The sequence below is a fragment of the Triturus cristatus genome, chromosome 12 (assembly GCF_964204655.1).
Source record: "Triturus cristatus chromosome 12, aTriCri1.1, whole genome shotgun sequence".
Lineage (NCBI taxonomy): Eukaryota > Metazoa > Chordata > Amphibia > Caudata > Salamandridae > Triturus > Triturus cristatus.
This window is the reverse complement of record NC_140595.1, coordinates 160,498,711-160,523,512: the sequence shown is the minus strand read 5'-3', so window position 1 is coordinate 160,523,512 and position 24,802 is coordinate 160,498,711. Positions and strand designations below refer to the sequence as shown.

At 43.4% G+C, this 24,802-nt stretch overlaps 1 protein-coding gene across 2 annotated transcripts; it reads left to right on the top strand.

The window, feature by feature from the left end:
- Positions 1-366: 366 nt before the first annotated feature.
- SSR2 (signal sequence receptor subunit 2) lies at positions 367-22,438 on the top strand. Of its 2 annotated transcripts, none has more exons than XM_085639047.1 (6): positions 367-488; positions 3,909-4,063; positions 14,541-14,639; positions 16,131-16,239; positions 17,792-17,869; positions 21,504-22,438. In XM_085639047.1, exons 1-6 carry the CDS (start codon positions 459-461, stop codon positions 21,612-21,614), a joined length of 582 nt encoding a protein of 193 aa, XP_085495173.1. In that variant the 5' UTR covers positions 367-458; the 3' UTR covers positions 21,615-22,438. The 2 variants fall into 2 exon arrangements, with proteins under 2 accessions (XP_085495173.1, XP_085495174.1); XM_085639048.1 differs by having other exon boundaries at positions 486-752.
- Positions 22,439-24,802: the final 2,364 nt, after the last annotated feature.

Genomic DNA, 24,802 nt, shown 5'->3' with positions numbered 1-24,802 from the left:
ATAAAATTCAATCACAATACAATATATACATATTACAAATAATGCATAATACAAAGACTGGTATATATTTTAGAATAATATAATCTCTTATCCAGAAATTATGATGCAAGTAATGTTTATATAGCAAATACCCCATCCATGAAAAAACAGGAACCAGATAAGTGTACTTTTGAAGGTTTTGTATTCAAATTGATAAAGCTTCGTGTTTATTACACAGGCTCGATTTCACATCAATAACTTTAAATACCCTTAAAAATCTTAATTTTATAATAAGGTTTCTTTCGGTGTTATGAAAAAGTTGCAGATTCAAGATGGCAGCCATATCAGTTCGCAACCTAGCGAACTACGATTAGTGAGCGACCCACCAGTCTTTTTCTTTTGTGTTTCCTGTAGGCGGGACTTCCTCCAGGCAGGGCTATTCACTCACGCGCACGCGCACTCGTCCTTTCCTCCTGTTCATGTTGTGGACAGTGCCAGACGTCGTTAAGGTGAGGCACCGTATTATTGAAGCACTAAGTGCCTTGTGTCATTTCAGAGCACAGTGCTTAAGGGAGTACAGCCCTCTTGTTATGGACAGAATAAGCAAAGGAGTTGGGGGCGACGTTCGCATGGCTTAAAACGACACGTCAGCAAAAAGTGGTCTGGAGCAAGGAGGGCTTGTTTTGATGTTACAAAGGGACTTGGTGGCCGTGAGACACTTTCACGGGATACTTGGTGACTGTGGTAGAGCAGATAGATGAATGGGGGAGGAGGTATGTTGGTCTAGGTAATGCATGGGTGGAGGGTTTAGGATGCAGTGATTGTAGAGGCTTCATACTCTTGAGGCTTGTGATGATCAGAAACGAGGTGGCTGATGTGCACGTAATTTTATGTGTGGAGTCCTTACACAGTGCGCTCACCGATGGGGTTGTGTTAGGCGCTAGGTACACGTCATCAAGGGCTTTGGGGCTGATCAGGCTATAACCAACTTCGGACATGGAGGGAGAGCTCGGTTTAAAACAATCATGTGAAACTGTAGCATGAACCTATCTTGTTAATGTATTGAATCGTATAATTGCTCACTATGATGTGTAACATAGTGTACTTCTTTTGAAAATTGAAATATCTAGTATTGATAACCTTACTACTGATGAGTTTGTAAACTTGGTGACGGAACCACGCTCCAAGAGTAGGCAGCGTGTCAAAGTAGGAAGCCTGGGTCAGAAACATTACACACTGATTTCTCGCACTTGTTTCACATTCCCCAGGTTGCATTTTTTTCCGCTTATACTTGGACTTTCAGGTGTGGCCGTTCACAATTGCGATCCTTCTCCGTTTTAAAAAAGACGTTTCCAATTTTGGAGGCTGGCGTAGTCCTTACTCCGCAGGTTTAAAAGTTTACTTTGATTTCAGATGGCTTGTCCTACTCGTCTTAGATTGATAGTTATATTGAATCTTCATATTAGGACACGTCAGCTAACCACCTCCGATTAGGTTTCCTTAGCCGGCCCAACACTGCCCTCTACTGTTGGTTAAGGTACTGACGTGTCCGGTTTCTTTGCGGTCGGCGATTCCTTATCACAATTTTTACAATTTATTCAAATTAAAATTGCATATATATATCGATATACGGGCACAGTAACTCCGATAAACTAATTACGAGGCAGTAAAGGTCATGCAAAGAAATTGTGGTAACAATTTTGAAATGCCTTTCTGTTTTCCATAAAAAGGATGTGTTTTTTCCTTTTCTTTCCAATGTGGTCAATACCACAAACGCCATATTACCGTTTTAATATATTGAAGACTTATTTTTAGGTTAAGAGCGTTTGAAGCCGATGCTTACCTAACTGATATTTTGAGATGGGATTCGATAATTCTTCTGGTGACAGATGTTTGGGAAACTGATCTAGTATAGCCCATTTCTACCATTCAATCGCCCAGTTGTAATTTCTTGATATGGGCTTCCTATGCGTTTTAAGATTTTTTGGAGTCAAACTGATCTGTTGGCCTTGTATTTAGTTGCCTAATAATACCATTTAGATGTGCATCCTATTGGGTAATGTTCAGCAGTGCTAGAATTAAACAATATATTATTTAGTAATGAACTGTATTGGATAGTCGTCTACTAGATTATTGTTATTGATCTGTGTTGAGGATTGTGTTTTTGCACCAAAGAACTCCGCTTGCATAGATTTCCTATTCTGCGCAGCCGCCAAGCTCCACTGTGGTGGTCTTTAATCTTGAGGGCATATTTAATGATTGTGTGGCTTTGACTAGTTTGCGTAAATCTGGATGGAATATTTAAGTTGAAATATTGTGAAAAGCTTTGCTTTTCAGATCATACAAATGAGCTCACATCTTCCTGCTTCCATCTCCTTAGGATCCTGAGGAAGGTGTTTTCTTTTATTCCGGTAGACTTGTAGAAGACTGTTATTGTTGGTTCTATCTAGAGTAAAGTATTGCAATGCCCTTCATCTAGGCATACCAAAATGTACCAGGTGAAACTTAAGAATGTTGCTGCTCGCTTAATTCTTAAAATCCCCAGGTTCAGCTCGATCTCCAAGGGCATTCGTGACCTCCATTGGATACCAGTGACCGAGAGGGTTACATTTAAAGCCCTCTGTATTGTTCACAAGGCCTTGTACACTGGAGGTCTTGCATATTTTCAGCAGTCCTTCTCTTGGCAAGTGCCGAATCGTATTTTAAGATCTAGCACTGCTAAATTTAGTAGAGGTCTCCAATCAAGAGATGAAGTTTTTCTTTTTTGATCTGCAAGTTGTGAAATTTCTTACCTATTGTTTTGAGATCTCAATCCAGTATATATTTTTTCAGAAAATTGTTAAAGATCTGGCTTTTCTCTTTACATTATCAGTAGATTTACCTTAGTAGTCTCCAGCAGCAACGCTTATCGCCAAGACGCCTTGGCAATTTCGTGCTTTATAAAAACATGTTGATGTAATTTTGCAGAGCTGAGCCAACTACATGGCTTGGGCTTGTGTTGTGCGCCTGATTGTTGTGATAGGCTCTTAATATTGGCAAAATAGCGTTATTTTCCTTTTGCTTATTTACATAAATCACCTTACAGTTACAAAATTGCTACATTTTAATCTAACTTTGATGTTGCAATTAAGTATTTATCCCGTTACAGAAATCGGGGGGGGGGGGGGGGGCGTAATGATATTTTGGGTACAGTTTGTCACTTTCTGTGGAGGGCGTTCTCCCCATTTTATTCTTCCTTATCCATTTTAAACTTTTTATTTAGTTAAGACCGTTAGATAATATGATGTACACTGTGAAAATACTTTTTGAAACCATTGGGTTTTTAAATGCACCGCTCAATCACCACCTGTGACAAGAAAGTACTTCTAGAAGCTCGTGCTGATGTTTAGTCCTTTAACAAAGTCTTTTCAGTTTGAGTCAAAGTATGTACGATATCTGTTTATGGCCATCAACAGGGTTCCCCTGATTCCTAACGTCACAACATCGGTGCAGAAATGGTGACATCGCCAGAGCAATCTGGGAAGCATCTTTTTTAATGCCTATTCTATTTTGCGATTGAAATTTTCCCCGTCTCCACAAGCAAGTTGTATGTCTATTCATAATTGCCTTTAATCTGATTGTGGTCGTTGATTTCGGCAAATATAGTTTCATAACATCTCCTGTGTGGAGTTGGTGCTAAGTCTTTCAACTGATGGTTCCTTTTCAATGACTTCAATTCAAAATTGGGTAATTGTTACCCAACTACTGGATTTCCACTCCCTTTTTTACCCCTTTTGCTTTGGTTACATGGATTTACTACACATTTCAGTCAGTAAAGGATGTTGCTTGCTTCTGTCCTCTAATAGTTTGCTGTCTTATCGAATAGGATTTGTTAAAACCAGCTTGCCATTTTTGCTGTTACAACATTAAAAATTCCTCTTTACTTGCAGATGAAGGTCTTATTCGTCACTCTGGTGGCCACCCTTGCTTTTGTCCACTGTGAAGAGGGAGCCCGGCTGCTTGCCTCCAAGACGCTCTTGAACAGGTATGCCGTGGAAGGCAAAGATCTGACCCTGCAGTACAACATTTACAACGTGGGCTCCAGGTGAGTTGGGGCATTTCTTTAAGCAACCTAAACCGCTACAAGTACAAGTCTTGATTTGTGTTTCTCAAAATGCATTGATCGTGAGGTAAACTAGCATTCACTCTTTAAATTCATCCAGTGGTAATTATCGCTATTGGAACTGCTCTCAAGTGGAACAAATGGCACGTATTTCCAAGGACCTGCAACTAAAGTGCACAGACATGTACAGATCCTAGTATATCAATAGAAGAAAAAAAAATTGCTTTCGCTTTAATAGCTTTTGATTTTTTTTTCTTTCTTTTCTCTCCAAATGGTTGTATTTGGAGGCTATTACGGGTGATTTGAGTGCTAATTTGAAAATTGCAAAGCAGACATTTACTCAAAGCGGTGAAGAAAACCACATTTCTTACATTGACAGAGACACACAGGTTTCATATTTCATCTTAGTTTCCCTTAATCACATCCTTGTCCTTCCCAAAATGCAGATCCTCTTTTAGTTGAGAGCCATGTTAAACAAGCATTTAAAATGCAATGGTCTCGGCATTGTTAAAGTTAAAGCTATTGGCATTGCTCATGACATTATTTTTGTTTGTTTTTGTTTTTAAAACATTTAAAGAAACTGCATTATTTACAGTGTCAATAGCTTAATCACTCTCAAATGCGAGACCTATTGCATTTGCACCCACACACAGAGCCACACACCCAAAGCCACCCACACACACAGCCACCCACACAGAGCCACTCACATAGAGCAACCCACACACAAATGGAGCCACCCATAGAGCCACACGCAGCCTTCGAGCCGATACCTAAAAATTAATGTGTCCTTATGTAATAGTACAACTGGTGCTCTTGTAAAGGACTCCAATACCTTTGGGTTGAAGTTGCTCTGTACAAAACTGCAAAAAAGAAACAAAAACGAGGTCCGTTCACTCCAGTAGTCGTCAGTACGCGGCCTGCTAGTGCACAATCTATAGTATAGGGGCCATTCGATGAATGACGTCACGGCCACAGTAGGTCTTGCACCCAAGCCAACGTCATCGAAGAAACATTCTAGAATGCCTGTCGGTAGTGCTTGTTGGAATTGCAGATCCGGGGAACGAGAATTGCCCCTTTAAGTAACAAGGTGGCGTTATTGGAGGCGATGCAGTATATATTCGGCTGCTGGACCCACCGGCGGCGGCGGTTGCTCTGTCAATAAGCGCGTTTTTAACGAGGGAGATAAATGGCTCGTGACAGGCGGATCACACAACACGGCTTTTCTTAGATCATCCATCAATCCGTCGCTGGGGCCTCGCGCCTCCGTTTGTTGCCGGAATCAAATCGACTGATAAAACAATGCAAATCGCATTAACATTTTCCGTCGCTGTCCCTGCGGTGAGGGGGAAACGCATCTGGCTGACAAATCACATGAGAGCTTGTCGACAAAACAACTCTCGAAGCGAGGAGTGAACAGCCAAGCTCATCTGAAGAGACGAAAACACGGGGGGGGGGGCTGGTGTGAGGAACGCCCATTCTGTCGAGCTGTCGCCCTCTAAATGTCATCTTTAAATCGAGGGCTTCAACTCGGATTTAAGGCATTGACGGAAGAAGGGTAGATGTTCAATTTCGGAACCACGGGGAGTACTCATTATATGCCTTAACCCCGCCCCCACCCTCTCACCATGCCTCGGGTCATCCGCCTGCATCCTTTCTTGTGCGGGGACGCACTTTCGTTCTCTTGTGTCAGACACGCTCATGTTTTGTGATATTTTTACAACTGAATTACACCCATATCAGTACATTTCTGATATCGGAGCGAAGACGCCGTAAATCCCATCTCTGACGTTTGCTCTGGTGATTTACACGCTCCTCTGACCTCACACTGCCCTGGTTATTTAATAACCCGCAGGCATCACAGTGCCCTGGTGGTTTACACGCTCGTCTGATGTCACAATGCCCTGGCTGTTTACATACCTCTCTGACGTCACAATGCCCAGGTTGTTTACATAACCACTTGTCGTCGCAAAGCCTGCTCTGTTGGTTTTCATGCTCCTGTGACGTCACAATGCCCTGGTTGTTTAATAGCCGGTTGGCGTCCTTATGGTTTACACGCTCCTCTGATGTCACAGTGCCCTGATTATTTACATAACCACTTGTCGTCACAAAGCCTGTTCTGTTGGTTCTCACGCTCCTGTGACGTCACAATGCCCTGACTGTGTGTATAACCCTTTGGCGTCACAAAGCCATTGCGGTTTACAAGCTCTTCTAACGCCTCAGTGCCCTTGTTCTTTACGCCTCAATGCTCTTTGAACGGAGCTGAAGATCAGAAAAACCAGGAGTTGAATCCTCCAAGGAACGAACAACATAAGGGGCCTCTGACGGTAATTACAGTAATCGAAGCTGCCATATATCTTTAACCAATTACCGCGCACAAAAGGCCCCCGGGAGCCCCACGCTGGGCCAGCCTGAGAGGACAGGGGGGAGGAGACCAGAGCAGCAGCCGAACACGGGAGCCGAGAGCAGGGGTAGAGGACGCCATTAACGCCACCGCCTTTCTCCGATGTCAAGCAGAAATGCCTCGGAGAAAAGCAGCGGCGTTTTCGGATTCGGGGGCGTGTTTTTTTTTTTTTCTCTCCTCTTGCCATTGGCTGGAATGTTTACATTCCAGAGGAGAGAAAGAAAGTAAAAAACACGCCACCGAATCCGAAAAAGACGGGGCTTGTTTGGAGAGACAATGCTCTTCTCCAATAGCTGACCAGTATTTCAGAGACCAGCCAATGGAGAAGAGGTAAAAAAAAGGGGCCGGTTAAAGCCCCACTCCTAACATTAAATCTCGGAGCAAGACTGCGCAAGCGCAGCCTTCGAGCCGAGACCTAAAAATTACTGAGATAGGACTCGAGTTTTGAAAGCCTTGAAAGAGTTATTTTGTTTGCGTTAAAAACATTTATTGAATTTTTTTGGGAAGAAATGCAAAGAGATAGTACTCGCCTTCAAGAAGTAGATGTGATCAAGATTTGGCCACATTTGTCTTTATTGCAAAGTAAGGTTGGTGGAGAGGACGAGGAGTAGAGAGGAGTAAGATGAGAAGCTTTAAGTCTCTTGACGATTAATATGCATGATGGTTGCTGAATGGCTAGGTGCTGTCTTACTCAGGGTAGTCCCTAGGTTTCCAGAGCCCTGGGGCTCTATGGGTTCACACTGAAATTGCTTGTCACGTGCATTGCTCAATAGATGGAGTACCTTCCGGGCTAGATTTTATTTGTCAAACTTGTTTTTATTGATTTTTCAAATCATTAAGCATGGTAATACATTCAATCACTGTCCACTTTTATAGCCATTGGGTATCTATATCCTTGTACAGTGTTTGTCAAGTATTCTCTACCTTAAATACATATTCAAGTATTACCAGAGTGGTTATAAAAAATATTTTCAACATCCCTCCCCCTTCCTGTGAGCCAAGATCCAATGAACAAACCTTTCAGCAATGCATAACATTTATTGGAGGAAAAAAAGAAAAGGAGAAAAAGAAACCAGAGCAAAACCTAAGAAACCAATTAACTTGGCCTATCAGGAGACATGAGCGACGTGGGGTTGCAGACAAATCTCTGGAGTGTATTCTAGTGGAGATGGTGTCGGTGGTTAGAACTGTAAGAGGTGCAATGCTCTTCCCCCTTGAGGGGCAGGTGGTCAGTGGGAGACCTCTAGATAGGTAGCTGATCAAGGGGCCCCAGGCATATTCAAAAAAAATTTTAATTCGTCTTTAAAGATGTCTCATTCGCTTCATAATGACCCCTTGCCACAAATGTGCATGCCATTGTGTCATGGCCTGGGCTGCTTCTTCCAGGCATCAGCAATTGCGGTCTTGGCCGCCCCTAGGCAGAGTGACATTATGGGTTGGTCTTGTGTTGTTTGATATTTCATGCTTGGGTCTCGTAAGCCTAGGAGCACAACATCGGGGATGTCAGGAATGGAGTACCCCAGAACCTCTTTAATTTGGGCTAGGATTTTCGCCCAGAAGGGACGGACTTTTGGGCTGTCCCCCCATATGTGGCAAAAGTCGCCCAGGAGCCCGCACCCTTGCCAGCATATATCTGATGTGTTAGGAAATATCGTTTTTAATTTGGTGGGGTATAGATAAGTCGTAAAGTATCCTATGGTGGGCTTCGCGTTGCCCTAGAGCGTGATTGTGCCGCCATATATCTTTCCATAAGGCCTTTCATTGTGTGTCTGTAGTGTCATGACCTAATGTGCGTTCCCAGAATTCGAGGTGGCTCGGGCGCTTTGAGGGTAGTGTGTGTAGTAGGAGGGAGTAAAGAAAATATATGGCCCCCTTGATGGTCTCTATCCCTTAGCGTTCTAGTGACATAAGTTCCCTGGTTGTCCCTTCTCTAATCTCAGGTTGCATGACCCAGTGGCCTAGCTGAAGGTAGTGGAAGTATTCTGTGTTAGGAAGGTGGAAGCCTCGTTGACAACGCTCAAAAGTTAATATGTCCCAGTTATGAAAAATGTCTGATATGGTTAGGCATCCCCCCTCCTTCCATGCGTCAAAGGGCCCCGACTTTAGTGCTGGTGGGAAAGCTGGGTTTTGGTGTATGGGGGTGAACGGCGAGTGTAAAGTGGTCCATGCTCCGTCTCAGTACGTCGTCCCAGGTTTTAAGGGTTTTTCTAGTGGGGGTGCTTATGTAAGCATTAGTAGGGCGGTCCGATTTCGGCTTCCAAAGGTCATCCCATATTACCCTGCCTGTGATTGCCCTGTCCATGTGAAGCCAGTGTTTGTCTGACTCGCGTTGGAACCATTCTGAGTAACTCTGAGCTGGGCTGCCTTATAATAGAGGACCAGGTCAGGCAGTGCCAGTCCCTCTTGTCTGTTTTTTTCAGTAGGGGGTTAAAGGGGAGACAATGTCTTTTATTTTGCCAAATACATTTTTTAAGGAGTGTATAGACTCCCTGTAGGAAATCTCTCTCTAGGTCGATGGGCAAATTCTGAAACGGGTGTAAAAAGTTCGGAAGTAGTACCATCTTGATGGCGTGTTTTCTACCAATCCAGGACATGTATAGCGGCGCCCATCTCTTCAGATTGACTTGTGAGTGACGCAAGAGGTGGATAGTTAGCTGAAAATAGCCCTCAGATCCTGAGGGTCAATTTTATACCTAGGTATGTTAGTTCTTTCTTGGCCCACTGAAATGGGGTTGTAGCCCCAAGGGCTCCCATCTCCGCGTCTGATAATGGCAGGTTAAGGAGAGAGGATTTGGGTAGGTTAATGCGGAGACCAGCCACCTCTTCGAAACCTCTCAGCTCCTCCCCAAGTGATATCCGGTATCGCTGCGTGTTAGTAAGTGTCAATAGGATGTCATCGGCGAACTGTGAGATCTTGCGTTCATCTGGACCAAAGTCGATACCCCTGATCGTCTGGTTCTCTCTTATCTTTGTGTCCAAAGATTCAATACTAAGCGCTAAGAGGAGTGGGGATAGCGGGCACCCCTGTCTAGTCCCCCTATTCAATAAGAAGGGATCCACACTCACCCCATTGATCAGTATTCTAGCACTTGGAGCGGTGAAGTTAGCCCGTATCATATTTATAGATGCTTCACAGAAACCAAACCTCTGAAGGGCCTGGAAAAGGAAGGGCTAGTCCATCCGATCAAACACCTCGGCGTCTAAGCAGAGCAATACTGCAGGGATCTGATTTTAAGTATTCTTCTCTATTAAGTGTATTACTCTGTGCACATTGTCATGCGTTTGTCTGCCCTTGATGAAGCCTTATTGGTACGGATGGGGCAGTCCCGGCATCAAATTCTCTAATTGTGTGGCCAGTATTTTAGAATATAGTTAAGCATCTAAATTGAGGAGTGCTATGGGGCGATAAGAACCTCATTATTGTGGATCTTTCCCTTGTTTAGGGATCACTGTTATAAGTGCTTCACGCTTGGTATGTGTCACCTGCTTGGAGTCTGTGATGTGATTTTAAAAAGGGCAGTCAAATGAGGGATTCATTCTGCGCTGAAAGTTTTGTAAAATTGTGTCAGGCTGTCTGGCCTGGAGATTTGTGTAGCTCCAGCCCCCTTAATGCCTAACGTACCTCGTAAGTTATAGGTTCTCCCAGTTCTTCATTCTGAGTTGGGGTGACTTGTGGAGCCACAGCGCTAAGGTAATCAGATTGTGCCTTTATGTTGGGCTGGTCAGCTAAGTAAAGTGTACTATAGAAGTCTCTGAATATTCAAGCTTTTCCTAGGTCTTCCCGCATCTGGGGGCTCTTGTATGTCTCCAATATAGTCCTTCTCTCTCTTAATTCTTAGTTGTCGTGCTAGGTGCGACCCTACCTTGTTGCCTTTAACGTACGATGTCTGCTTAGGGCGTAGTAGTGTCAGTTCTGCCCTATTATAATAAATCACATTTAGTTTCAGTTTCTGTGAAGGGCTAGTGTGGGGTTAGGTTAATGGGTGTGTTCTAGGGTTCTCCGTTCCCCCTTCTAGGGTCAACTGTTCTGTGGCTCTGTTTAAGGGTGGCCATCAAAGTCCAACATTGACCCCTCACAACTGCATTGAACGCGTGCCAATTGTTAGCCAGTGAGATGTCTTGAGGGTCGTTTAATTGAGAATGTTCCCTGATGGTTGTTCTTAGTGCATCTTGAAGTATTTTGTCAAGGGCCTGTGCGTTGGGGAAGAGCCATCTTCTAAATTTGGGTGCAGGGTTGTTCCACGCTAATAAGACTGGAACGTGGTAAATCAGAATGGGGTGTATGGTGGCATCTCTGACTTGATTACTTGAAGCTTGACTCATAAATACGTAGTCCAGTCTAGAGTAGGTATTGTGGATGTGGAAGAAGAAAGTGTAATCTTTGTCCTCTGGGTGTGCCTCCCTCCAGGTAACTGTAAGACCAATTTCTTGAATTGCTTGTTTCAGGTTTTTGGGAAGCTTTCCGTAGGGGATCTGTGTGGGTGTGTGGTGACGGTCCCGGAGTGCCAAGTGAGGTCAGTCCCCCCCATCAAGATTGTGTCTCCCTCAGCAATGTCCCCGCAACATGCACATTGTGAGATTTATGAATGCCTCCTGGTTAGTGTTGGGGAAAAAAACACAGATATGGACTGAATGCAGAGCAAATCGAGCATTCACCCTCAGTCAATAGATCTGGGTTAAATCAATTGTTCTTTTGCTCACCATGCCACCCCAGCTTAGACCCAGCCATATGGAAATCAGTCTTGACCCTGTGCCTCATGGGAGCAGTCCGGCCCGAACTGCCAAGCCAGGTCCTCCCTGGACCGGTAACAAGCATCCTAGGACCGGTTTCGGGGCATCACCCCTCATCAGCCAGGCTAGCTTGAATCAAGTGGCAAAGTGAGCCCGGGACCTACGTCAGGGCATACCCTGCGCACTTAGGTCGAGAAAGCAAAAGACACACCGATGATGGCCGGAATGCAGAGCAAATCAAACATTCACCCCCCTAGTCAATAGATCTGGGTTAAATCCATTGTTCTTTTGCTCACCATGCCAACCCAGTTTAGACCAAGACATATGCAAATCAGTCTTGACCCTGTGCCTCATGGGAACAGTCCAGACCGAACTGCTAAGCCAGGTCCTCCCTGGACTGGAAACTAGCATCCTGAGACCGGTGTTGCTCCACTGGATTCGAGCTAGCCTGGCTGATGAAGGGTGATGCATCCTGGGACCAGTTTCAGGGCATCACCCTTCATCAGCCAGGCTAGCTCGAATCCAGTGGATCAACACCGGTCTCTATATGCTTGTTTGCAGTCCAGGGAGGACCTGGCTTGGCAGTTCGGTCTGGACTGTTCCCATAAGGAACAGGGTCAAGGATGATTTGCATATGACTGGGTCCAAACTGGGGTGTTGTGGTGAGCAAAAAAATGATGGATTAAACCCACATCCTTGTGACTGGGGGTGAATGTTTGCATTGTTCAGCATTCCATCCATCAGTTGTTTCTTTTGCGTATGGTTAGTGTTGGGGGCATAGACTGACGCAATTGTACATGGCTTCCCCCTGATGCGGCCCTTTACTAGTACCCCCCTCACCACCTTGTCAGTTTTATAGTCTTCTGGTTGAAACTTTAGAGAAGAGTGAAAGAGGAGGGCTACTCAGTTATGTTTTGTAGAGGCTGAGGATTTATATATCAACGGGTACGAGCTGTGTTTTAGTCTATGATCTTCGGATCTCTTGGGGTTGATCTCATGCAGTGCTATTATATCGTAGTGTTCATCTGTAAGCTATTTCCAGATCAGATTGCGTTTTGAGGGGTATTCATGCCTCTAACGTTCCTTGAGAGCGTAGTAATCACCATAGTAATGGTGAGGACCCATTAACTTGCCTTTATTCGCCCCCTGCTTTCTGCTCCCTCTCCACTTTACACCCCCCCCCCGTCACCAAGGCCCCCCAAAAAAAGAAAATCCAACCATAAAGCCGATAATGTTGGGACAGCGCGTCCCCAGTCCTGTCCACAAATGTGGATCCGTAGAACATTGAAGGCGAGGTGGACCATTGTTGGCTACCAAAGTTCCTGTGTGGTCTCTAATTGAGAACGTAAGCCCATTGACGCCAAAGTGGGACAAGATGGGACACTGCGATGTTGGGTTGCAGGTAGCTGTCCGTAGGCTTTGCCGGGTCATTGGTTAACCAGTACAGAGAAAAGAAAAAAGTCATTGGGCCTTTGGACAACTAAACTAACATGTTGGTGTCTGTAGACGCTCATTATTCGCTGACAGTTGTGGTGACCGATCAGTCACATAATGGGAGCCAGCCCATTGATTTGTATTAACATGTTAAGATTTTATATTAGTTAAGTTAGACTTTTTTGCAAAGCGCATTAACTGCAAACTGCATGTCTTCTTGCTGCTTATTAATGGAGGTGATCATTGTGGGCTGCAAAGATAAAAGCATTGTTTTTAACTGATTGCTTGCCTGTTCCTGTTTGTTTTGCTGCTCTGTGTTCATGGCTCTGATCCTTCCTGGCTGGTTGCGGCTTCCTCCTCATTTTTCATGTTTTTCTTATCCTATGCCATGCCAGTCTTTCCATGCCCTTTGAGGCGATTTGCCTGTTTTCATACTGCTCTGCCGATGCATGCAAGGTTGGCATTGCTTTTGTGTTCGACACCTTGCGTCGTATTGATCAGTCTTTTCCATTCATGTGCTTTTCTGTCTTCATATGCATTAATTTTCTGTCCCCATCTGTTTGTAAGTGTCTCGTACATTGAATTATGCTTTCCTGTTCTAGTGCTTGAAATGGTGTTTTACTGACCATTATTCTCACATCTGCTTTTCTTGCTGCATCAATGCCAGTTTGCATGACATGTTCCCATGTGTATGCCCTTTCCCCGCTTAGCTGGTAATCTAGCCCTGTCTCACTCTCTGTGTATGCTTCCCTTTATGTATGTCATTGTGCCTTAGGGTTTGTTCCTTCCTGTCCCAGAGTCGCTTCATTAAAGCCTCGTCAGCAGAGCTTCTCTCCATCCCAAGGCTAACGTGGACCTCCCCTTTTGTTAAAGTGCTGCTTTTCTAAGGCAGACGGCAGCATAAACTTACCATTTCACTCAGTGGGTGATGGTGTGTAAAAGGTGTCTTCTGCCATTCCTTGGAGTGGATGGTAACCTTCCTTATAGACGGTGCTCCTTTTCTAGATCTCTTGGGTGGGGCTACATTGTGATCTGCTGCCAGAGGTGCCTTGGCTAGACCTTGTAGGTCTCCCTTGTTCTGCGTCATCTTCCACGTTCTGCGTCGTCTTCCAAAGAGCCTGGTGGTTGTCCAGCTAAGCTGTCATTTGTCGGGCGAAGGGTGGGCTGGAGCAGGAATGGTGGCAACTGGCACCCACTTGATTGTGTCGTGGGGCAACATGTAATGTTGATGTGGTGTGTAGTCGGGTGCTGCGAGGGGGCTTACATGGTGGCAGGTAGTGTAAGAATTTAGATTTACAAGACTTGCATATCTACAACGTACTTTTTCTGTCATGCCGGTTTGGTCTCTGGTAGTTAGTAGTTCTTATTTTTCCTTGAAATAGTTATCCTTAGTTTGCATTATTGCGCAAAAAAGTTCGTTTTATATACATTTTTTGCTATAACTGCTCCTGTGTTATGATGTGCATGTGACATTTAACACGAATGAACCACGTGATAAATTGTGAATGGAATAAAAGTAATTCAGAAACTCGGTGGCATGGTATAATGCCCTATGTCGCAGACCCGCTTGTTATGTAAGCACTACCAATTTGATATACCTAATTGTTTTGTTGAGGGAAAATATGCCCTTTAACAACAGTTCAGTCTCTTTTTGAAAGGGTTTTGGGTGGGTGACTTTCCCGCTTGTTCATAAGCTCCTCTGCTATTTTTCTTGGTGTTTACAATTATTCTGCGGAGAAACTTCATTTACTAATGTGTACTGGCTACAGAACAGCTGAAGCTCACTTCTATAGCTCTTATCTTTGTTGATTAATGAATTGTATCCCTGCTTGGTGGTCATTCTTGTCTTTATTATTATTTTTTTTTAACTGTTATTTTCTTTTGCCTTTTCAGCGCTGCCCTTGATGTGGATCTGTCTGATGACTCTTTCCCGCCAGAAGACTTTGGCATTGTCTCTGGAATGCTCACTGTGAAATGGGACCGGATTGCACCGTATCCTTGTGCCTCTTGACTCCATATGTCATGTCCTTTTTGTGTGAACTAGCATGTCTGAGGAGTTGCGCTAGATACAATTGCACTTTGTTTTGTGGAACATAAACTACATTTTCGAGTTGCAGGTTTTCTGTTTGCACCAGATTTAGCACTTCAGTTATTGTATGTGGACCATGCCACACCAGTGTTTGACTAGTGAGGTGATACCTTAATGTAGCAGTGTTAGTAATTTCGTTGTTGAACACTTTTTTTTAATTGAAATCCAAGAGACCTCTTATATTTTAGCTCTGTTAGGTAGGTACACATTTTCTCTTCTGAGAATCGCCTTTTGCATAAAAAGATATTAGGATCGAGTAAGTGTCCCCTATGTATGCCTTGGAGCAGGGAACTGTTAGTCTTCCTCGATCCAGCCAATGAAGTCTACCTGGCTACTAACTACATGGCTGTGGCATTGCTACTGTGAATCTGGCGGCTGTCTGCCTGCCTTCGCACCAGTAGGCGACCAGCTAAGCCTCTGACGTTTATGACATGGGTCCCAGTGCACACAAGTTTTCTATGGCCTGGTGGTATGGCAAGTGGGCCCTTAATTGCAGAGCTAGGATTGGCTCTAAGATGGATTTGAATTTATTTTATTCTTGTTGATTTACCCCCGTCTCTCTTTACTAGTGCAAAAAGAACAATTGATGGACAAAATGCAGAACAACGTCATACATTCACCCCAGTACAGAGATCTGGGCCTAAATCCATCGTTTTTTTGCTCCCATGCCATTCCAGTTTGGACCCAGCCATATGCAAATCAGTCTTGACCCTGCATCCAATGGGAATAGTCCAGCCCGAACTGCCAGGCCAGTTCCTCCCTGGACTGGAAACAAGAACCCTAGGACCGGTTCTAGGCATTTCACCCCTCATCAGCCAGGATAGCTTGACTCCAGTGGCATGGAGAGCAAGGGACCCACGTCTGGGATACCCGTCCCATTCAGGGTGACAAATGCAAAAACAACAGTTGATGGACAGAATGCAGAACAATGTCATACATTCACCCCAGTACAGAGATCTGGCCCTTAATCCATCGTTTTGTGCTCACCATGCTATTCCAGTTTGGATCCAGCCAAATGCAAATCAGTCTTGACCCTGCACCCAATGGGAACAATCCAGCCCGAACTGCCTGGCCCGGGAGGACCTGGCTTGGCAGTTCGGGCTGGACTGTTCCAATGAGGCACAGGGACAAGACTGATTTGCATATAGCCAGGTCTAAACAGGGGTGGCATGGTCGGCAAAAGAATGATGGATTTAACCCAGATCTCTTGACTGGGGGTGAATGTTTTGATTTATTCTGCATTCCGTCCATCAATTGTCTTTTGCTCTCTTTACTAGAGCACACATAGACAACCGACAAGTATCGGAAAAGACACATCTGTCATAGCGACGTTTGCCTTTGCAAAATGTTGCTGGTGTTTCTTTCAATGGTTCCTTAACTCATTTCCCTCCTAGAGCGAGCAATGTTACCCACACTGTTGTCCTGAGGCCTCTCAAAGCTGGATACTTCAATTTCACCTCTGCCACTCTCACATATGTAGCTCAGGAAGGAGCACAGTCTGTGGTGAGTATACATAGACTATGTACATGGCTAGCTGTATGGAAGGGAATACCATGTAGTGTCCTCACCATAACACGTGGGCAAAGCACGGTGTTTAGGCGTAATGGGAATCGTGGGAGGGGAGGAAGTGTGGGTGTACTTTTATGTCTTCGGCTACCATTTGTGCAGTAGGTCTAGAACTCGAAGATTGGATGAGTTCTGCTGTAAGGGCTATTTCTTTTTTTTTTTTTTTTTTTTTTTGCCCTAGCAAAGTTTACCATGTCATGTCCATGGAATTTTTACACTGCTAACCTGTAGGCTGTCCTGCATTTGTTTTTTTTTTTTTTTAGTGGAGTGTAGTCGTCCTGCCAGGGCATGACATTTGTAGCAGGGGTAGCTTTAATGTTCTTTTTTAAAATTATTATTCATTTTAATGTGTGCTCTTGCCTCGCTTCCATAGAGAAGGAGCAGCTGTCAATTCAGTCAGCCAGTGACAGTGAGTGGAGATCGGTGATCTACAGTGTAGGGAATGGGGTATATCGATATCCTAGTGCCTTATTTTGGGGCTCTAATTTCATGTTGTGTGCTTTGTGCCTTCAATACTTGATGCGGTGGTACTTGTGGCATAGCGAGTGATGTTTGGGGCAATATGGGTGAACTGTATTATTGTTTGACATGCTAAAGGTGATTTTCTGTAGTGGCGTGGGGTAGAGGTTAAAATGTTGGAGGGAAGTTGTGCACTTACATTTTGATTTGACCTTTCCATTTTTTGCCACAATGACTGTGTATGTAACCTAATGGGACAACCCTCCTCTCGACCGCCTACACCCCCCCCCCCCCCCCCCCCGGGGTTTAGTTCAGACTTAACCCTGGAGTGTCACTTACAAGTAACCTGAAGCCTTCCCAGCACTCACAGCTAATCTGGCAAACCAATAATCCCAGCGTGCTGTTAGCATAACTCTCAGGTGTACAGACCGACCATGTCCTAAACAAGCTTAGATAATGATCACCCGACAGGTGTTGAGCAATCCTGGGGAAGTTGAGGAGTGATTGCCGAGTGCGATATATGCCTTTATTTTACAAATCCTTTCCTGAGATTGCCCCTTGTCGGTAAAACTTGTGAAACCTGCTTAAGTTACCCTTGCACTTAATTCATTGATGGACGTGAACGTGATTGTGTTGGCTGGAATATGGCAATTTGAAAGGTGGGAGTATCCCGGAAAGCTTTTCTTCAGTCACCGGCATTGAAGGGGCTCTTTGAAGGTGTCCCTACTTACGCATGCGGAAAGGAAGCTCAGACACATGGGAGCAGGTAATGTTTGGCAATAGAAGAGAAATGGACAAGTGCATACCTAGAAATATAATAGTGTGTGCGTGCAGTCAAGTGGTGGTAGGTGATGAAGTGTTAGGAGAGGGTTACTTACACTGCCTGGTGGTGTTTAGATGTCAAACCTGCAGTGTTTGGCAAGTTGGATGGCAGTGGTTTTCATTGCTTGCAAAGTGGCATACTTTAACAGAGAACCAAGAGCAAAGCACCATGTCTTGTGTTTTTAACTTTGCTTTGATCTGCATGCAGGTGGGATACACCAGCGCTCCAGGGCAAGGTGGCATTCTGGCTCAAAGGGAATTTGACCGGCGTTTTTCCCCCCATTTTGTAAGTATTTCTTTGGTGGATACTTATACTGTTTTTTAATTACTTTGCCAGATATCTTCTGTGCCTCTCAAAACTGATTTGTTTTTTGTTGTTGACTTCTTGGACATATCAGTTTGTCATAGATTAGCTACTGGGATGTTACTTGTCTCTCGTCCTGGAGATTCAGTACCTTCTCAGTTTACACCTTGGGTATATCCTGCCGTAAATAGTTGTGCTGTCTCAATCTGTTCCACTGTGGCGCCATTCCCGCCAAGTTTTTAAAATCACATTAAGAGACTCATTGTGATCATACACGCTTTTACCATAAAGGAAATGAATAATTTTGGGACCCTGTAGCCTCCACCTGTGTGATTAAACAGGGTATGCAACGTTTTAATATCTAAGATTGTAATTAAAAAATAATGCATTAGGAGTTAATGAAATACTCCTCATTATTGATAAATGGGTTAAATGGAATATTTGTCAAATTTTATTAGGTACAGAGCTAGTGTAGATAAGTTACACAGCCCCTCACAGATTTTTTCGTTTTGGCCCCTAACAGGGAAAATATATTTCACATTTAAAGATGCCATCTACTATAGGAAACTGAAAGTCGTCCTTAAAAGGGATAAAAGTGCCAAGTTTTGCAGCTCTCTGAAATCGAAATATGCTATTTATAGGATGTGTACTGAAAGTGTAGTGGAAGAGGAACAAGAGGTTTGCTAAACCTGCATTCCAAGATGCCCCTCATATACAAAGTTGAAGTCACCGTGGCAGAAATTTTCCTGAGCAGCATGTTTTTTAAATGACAAAAGACAAATGAAGAGAAGGTTAGAGGGGTTTGGACTGAAAAAAGTGGGGCAGGGGGCATGTCTCCCCACCTTAAAAAAATAAAACAAAATAATAATAATAAATAAAATAAAACGGGAAGGGAACACAGATAGTGGGGAAAAAGGTTCCTAAAAGTAAAATTTGCTTTGGGATAACTATTTTTGCCACACTTAAGAAGTTTGCCTAGAAATGGATAATAAAGAATGACCACTTTCTTGTAGTGTATCCATCAGTAGCAAAAAAAATACATCTCTATACTTTGAGAGTTTGCACAGTTGTGGGATCCCAGCATACTGGCGGTTTTGAATCTTGACCATAAACAAAACAAAGTACTTCACAGCCAACAAAAAAATATAATTTTCTGAGATGGAATTGCAATAATAGGAGTGCACTTGGAGCAATTGAAAATGTCTTGGTTTTCCTTAAGTGGTGAACTGCTTTTTTTTTTAGTAGAGAGAGGTTGTATTGCATCTTCCGAAACTGAACGAATTGATCACGCACTGGATGTTGTTAAGCAGGGCTTTTTAGGTCTCGCTGAGCCAACACGCATGCGCTGTCAGCGAGACATTTTGTATGTGGGCTTTTAAAGTCCTACCAAAGCTGGCTGGCCACTGGCGTGCGGTTACGCGCACAATGACGAGCAGAGGCGCCATATGACTTTCCTCTCTCGTCATGGTGTACGCACATCGCACACCACTCGCCAGCCTGCTTTCACTTTTGCGCCTCCGTCTTGCCTGCTCAGCTTCAATGCTCCTCCCCCACCACAGAGCGCGTCTCGCGGCCGCGCATCTTTTTGTTGCTTGTTTGCTGATGCCGTTTGCGCATTGCATTCAAGTTGAACCACGTCATGTTCCCAACCTTGTTTGCAGAGAAGCAACCATCAGATGTAAAAGACGTAGGCAACACAGCACTGGCACTCTAACCCAGGTGAAGTACCACACCACTGTACTCATACATGCTACACACATTTCAGCCACAAAATGCATAAAATCACAAGTCTGATCATACACGCAGCATTCCCTAAACATCGAAGTAACTCAACAGAAGGGCGTTTCACTCACAAGCAACCACATACACTTCATTTTAGTCAACGTTCAGATGGCAAATGAACAGCTAAACAATAGAACATAAGGGTTGTCTATCAGCAACTGGCCCGGATAACCCATTGTGCAGTACAGGGAAACCTTAGGAAGAAAACCAGTTAATGCGGTTGTATAATCACCATTCACTCCTTAAAATTAATATTATACATATGAGACAATAAGTTTTGCGTTATCCAAGTGGCAAGTTCATGGATTACCAGATCACCATTCCCCAGACAAGAGAAAAGGCGACTCAATATTCCACCTTGAATGTCTTAATCAACTAATCGACCACCAGCTTGAGAATCACTATTCCTGCATTCCAGAGCGGGCAAATGAACCACCGTGGTGTCCCGTCATCCCGTCATATCCATCCCGTCATATCCAATCAACACGTGCCTGAATATGAAGCATGCCAGTGCCTGCTGTTTTTATTTTCATGCTCATCAATATCTGTCAAGCACGCAGTACAGTCTGGAGGGAGAAGGGGTGCTCAGCACATGGTATGCGCTTCAGGGCACAGATAACTACAGCACAACACTTCTGTAACAGTAAATCTGTGCTGCTGAAGGTTGTTTTCTCTCAAAACAGCTTTGCCCTCTATTAAAGTATTATCTATTTGAAGAATGCAGCATGTTTGAAAAGCACAAGCAGACCGAAGAGCATTCTTATGCCATGGTAAACCTTTGGACGGGGCCCCATTAAATTTTCAAAGTGAGGCAAATGAGTGGATTATCTAGGTCTTAATTCCTGTTTAAATTATTGTGGAAAAACAGTGGTTACCACAACAGACCATGCAGAGGTATTGCATTTTGGCATTTACCAGGACATTTTTCAAGCAGTTACTGAAGGCTTTTTGGACCGGTTACAACATAGCACTTACTGGCCCCGATGGCAAGTTCAGCAGCTGGAATACCTAAGATACCAGACACAATCTCCAAGTGCCGGTGCTCTACCCAGGTGATATTCAAAACACAGCTAGGTACATTTATGCTGCATTTGATGTGCATAAAACAGTCTTAAATTAAGCAAAACAAACACGAATTGTATAACAGGGCTGTCACCAGTGGCATGAAAAAACAATCATTGGCATAGCCAATAGGTCTCGCTTTTGGGACCTTATAAGTACTTGGTTATGCAGCACAATATCCTTGGTGCAACAACATCAACTGTTGCATGGCTAAACACTTATAAGGTCCCGAAGGCGAAACCTATTGGCTATGCCAATGCTTGTTGGTTATGTGAGGGAACCTTGTGCTAGATCATGTATTGTAAAGCTGTTTCTATCGAAGATCCTATCTACTTTCTTTTTTGTTCAATAAAGTTCAACTGTTTCTTGTTAACCTCTTCGCTGCGGCGCAAATTCCGCCGCAGCGCTGCCGAAGTGCTGGACATTCCAGTCGTGGGCGTGGTCATGACGTCTCCCGGCCGTCGTCCGCACACGCCCATCGTGACTCATGACGGCTGGGAGACGTCATGAGCATGGAAGAGGTTAAGAAGACTTTAGATTACAGTTGTGATGTGGAATAAAAAATACATTCGCTGAGCAAAACTAGCTTTAGCACCATTTTGGAAGCATCTTTAATTTTATGTGTATGTGTTGTGGTAGGAACGGTTGAATCCTGGTGAGCTTACATATTTAAAATGTCATCAAAATTCCGGATTTACATTTCCCTGTTTTGTAATTGAATTTAAGTCTAAAAGCCTAGTTAACCAATTATTTTTCTCTTTCACATACATAGCTGGACTGGTCTGCCTTTGGGGTCATGACTCTACCGTCCATCGGAATCCCATTATTGCTTTGGTACTCCAGCAAGAGGAAGTACGATACGCCAAAGACTAAGAAGAACTGAAGCGACACCATAACAGAACATCCTGAAACTCAGGGAAAAGGACAAACCTGGTTCTAAATCAGCCCACTTAATTATCCCCAGATGACTTAACTTGCGGAATTCGTGTCTCTTCCAAACTGCAAGCCTCAAATATTGGATAAAATATTATTGAAAGCGTGAACACTTGTATTGCAAGTCAGTGTGCTGATCTGCACTACTGATGTCATTTTATGATCCTCTCCGTATTAAAGTGCGGGGCAGAATTGTCGGGATGTGTTCTTGTAAATGAATTTTACTGGATGTCAATCTTCACATGTTCATCTCGTTCAACGTGAAGAATACCGAGTTGGTTTATAAGGACTTTCTCATTTCAAGCAACACCGGCTTTACTCCTAACAGTTGTTACAATGATTTGTACTTTGTTGCAATTAGATTTCCATAATCTACATCAGCTTGTCACACACTGGCAGTAATGCTACATTATGTTCCCTATTTTGTAGTGGGATACATTCCATTCTCCTGCATTACTGCAGCACAAGGCCTTCTTGGATCTAGATTACGAGTGAGAATAGAAATGTAATGACCGTTTTAACAAGTCCTAAAAGACTATCCTGATTAATTCACACTGCCGCTGAACAATTTTGCACCGACCTCGAGAAACCAGGCTTAAAGTATTTTTTACTAGTGTGTTTAAGGATAGGGCTTTGATTAAACATTTGGAGATTGGTGGAAGAAAAATGTTTAGTTCATAGACCAAGATTACATTAACACACACTTAACTGTTGGGCACATTGCTAAATGTGATACGGTTTTTATAATAAAGACAACCAGATGAAAATGTTAAATGTTGCTATTTGTTTCCTTTCCACCTTGAATGCAGATATGTTGGCAACTCCATCTGCTTTCTTGATTGTGTAGTCTCGTTTGTGTAAGTTGTCAAGAAGGGAATAACACTTTTTTCCCATTCTGACCACAAATCTTCTCATGCAGAGTACGCCTCCAAATGATCAGAGTCCATGTGGGCCAGGAGCATTAATGTAATATGGTCGAAGATACTTCTTTCAGCTGGATGAGAGCAATTTATGTTTCAATGTCTATATTCAAAAACTCTTCTTTGACAACCAGCATTGGCATATGTGATTAAAAACAGCTTGTTCCTGCGAACAGATGAAACTTCCTCTTTTTAAAAGTACTGTAATCTAACATACATATCAGGAGCGAAGCATATTAGTATAGTTGCCGAAGGACTTTCTTCTTATGACCCCGACAGTGTACAAGTAAGCCCTCTTCTGAACACCCAGGTATAGGTACTTAGTATTCAGTGTAGCTCACGATTTTTGGACGCAAGCTTTAGATAAGCAGACTGCTTCGATTGGGCCTAATTTATTCTACAAGTGCTTGTGTTTTATTTCAGGTGTTCTTTCAATATTTTTGGCGGGTTAAAATTATATTGATCCTCTATATATGATGCATGTCAAGTGGCTTTCCTCTGTTGTGTTTTGTTATCCAGGAAAGCAGACTTTTTCATGTTGACCCGCTGCTCTTTGTAGATATCAAGCTAAATGGCTAAGCCCTGAAAGTGTTGAGTTGTTGGAACAATCGGTCTCCTAGGTTGGATGGGCAAAAACTCATACATTCAGTGACCAGCCGCAGTTTAATTAAATTAGTATGATTGCAATTCTTCAGTTGTGTTTTCAGAATTCGAGGATACTGACCACTTTTCAGAAGAATTGGCCACTTGTTAGCGTTAATCGACTTTGTAAATAATGACTTAACATTACAAAGACATTAATGTGCGGCTAGAAGTATTTTGACCCACATTACTAGGGTGCTGTCTAGTGCTGTTAAAGGAACATGGGCGTCAGTTTCAGCAATAAATTAAATCTTTAACCTCCGTGTTTGCTGTCATCCTATTCTGCATCTTCCTGTAGATGTTGCCATTTTGCAGTTTTCGTACCATCGAGAGTAAATGTCACAGTATTTGCTTTAATTTGCACATGTCTGGATTTTGGTAATTTTGTGTTTACCCAGATTTGTTTTTCAGTGATTACTAGTAAATCGAAACTATGCTGAAAGAATGAGTTTGGAGATCTCTACGTTGTCTCGCGCAACCACTTTTGTCAATATTACTTGCTCCCAATCTGATGTAATCTTTAAAACCATTTGTCTGATCAGTAGATACATTTTTGGTAAGGCTTTGGCAAAGTCTATAATATCGGCCATGGTGCTTTTTCTATGTCTAATAGTTGGCTTCTTTTCAATGTCCTCATTTGAACGACCGAGATTTCCAGTGGCTCCAACATTGTAGAACTCTCTCCCCTCAATCTGCAATCTATTAGTGAGCTTCTCAAATTCTGAAAGTTCTTAAACTTGTTTTTTCTTTAAATAAATCTTCTTACTGACAAAACAAACATATGACAGCATAAAATAAAGTGACATAGTCCATAAGTACCATAACTGCATTGAACTATCCTTGTAGTCCAACATCTCCATCACGTTACAAAACATCCATTATAACATCTTGACCAATGAGATCGCGGAGTCATGTGATCTTGTATAGAGGGATCGAGAAACTGCTCACACAGCCTTCCCCTCGCTTTGTTCCAGTCACCCCAGATTTTGGTCCACTTCTGGGGGCAGCCCCTCCCGTCATAGACCACCCGCTCCGTCTGCATACACCAGTCCATATCTGCTTCCCAATCATGTAGTTTGGGTATCGTGTCGCCCTTCCAAGTTCTGGCTATATTACGTTTCGCAACAACATTCCCAAGGGAAACCCAGATCCTTTCCTTAGCCGTCAGGTTAGTCGCTTCCCATACGTTCAAAAGGCAAAGTCGGGGTGGGGTGACCTCCATACTTTTCCCGCAAACTTCCCACATTTGTGCGTTCACTTTCCTCCAATACTGCCGTATACTTGTACATTCCCATCACTGGTGTAAGTATGTGCCCACTTGCCCACATCCCTGAGGACACTGAGGGGAGCCTAAAACTCCCATTCTAGCAACACCTGTATAATAAACTCTGTGGAGGAGCTTGAACTTGGTTCTTTTTAATCCTCATTTTTTTGTGTTTCACATAGTACTCCGTTTTCTCCTTCCAAACTGTAGGAAAATTCTTTCTTTGTATTTGTACTTTAGCAGTCACAAGCAAGATATTATGATGAAGTTCTAAGGCACAGAATTATATGGCATCTCTACCCTTAACAAGAC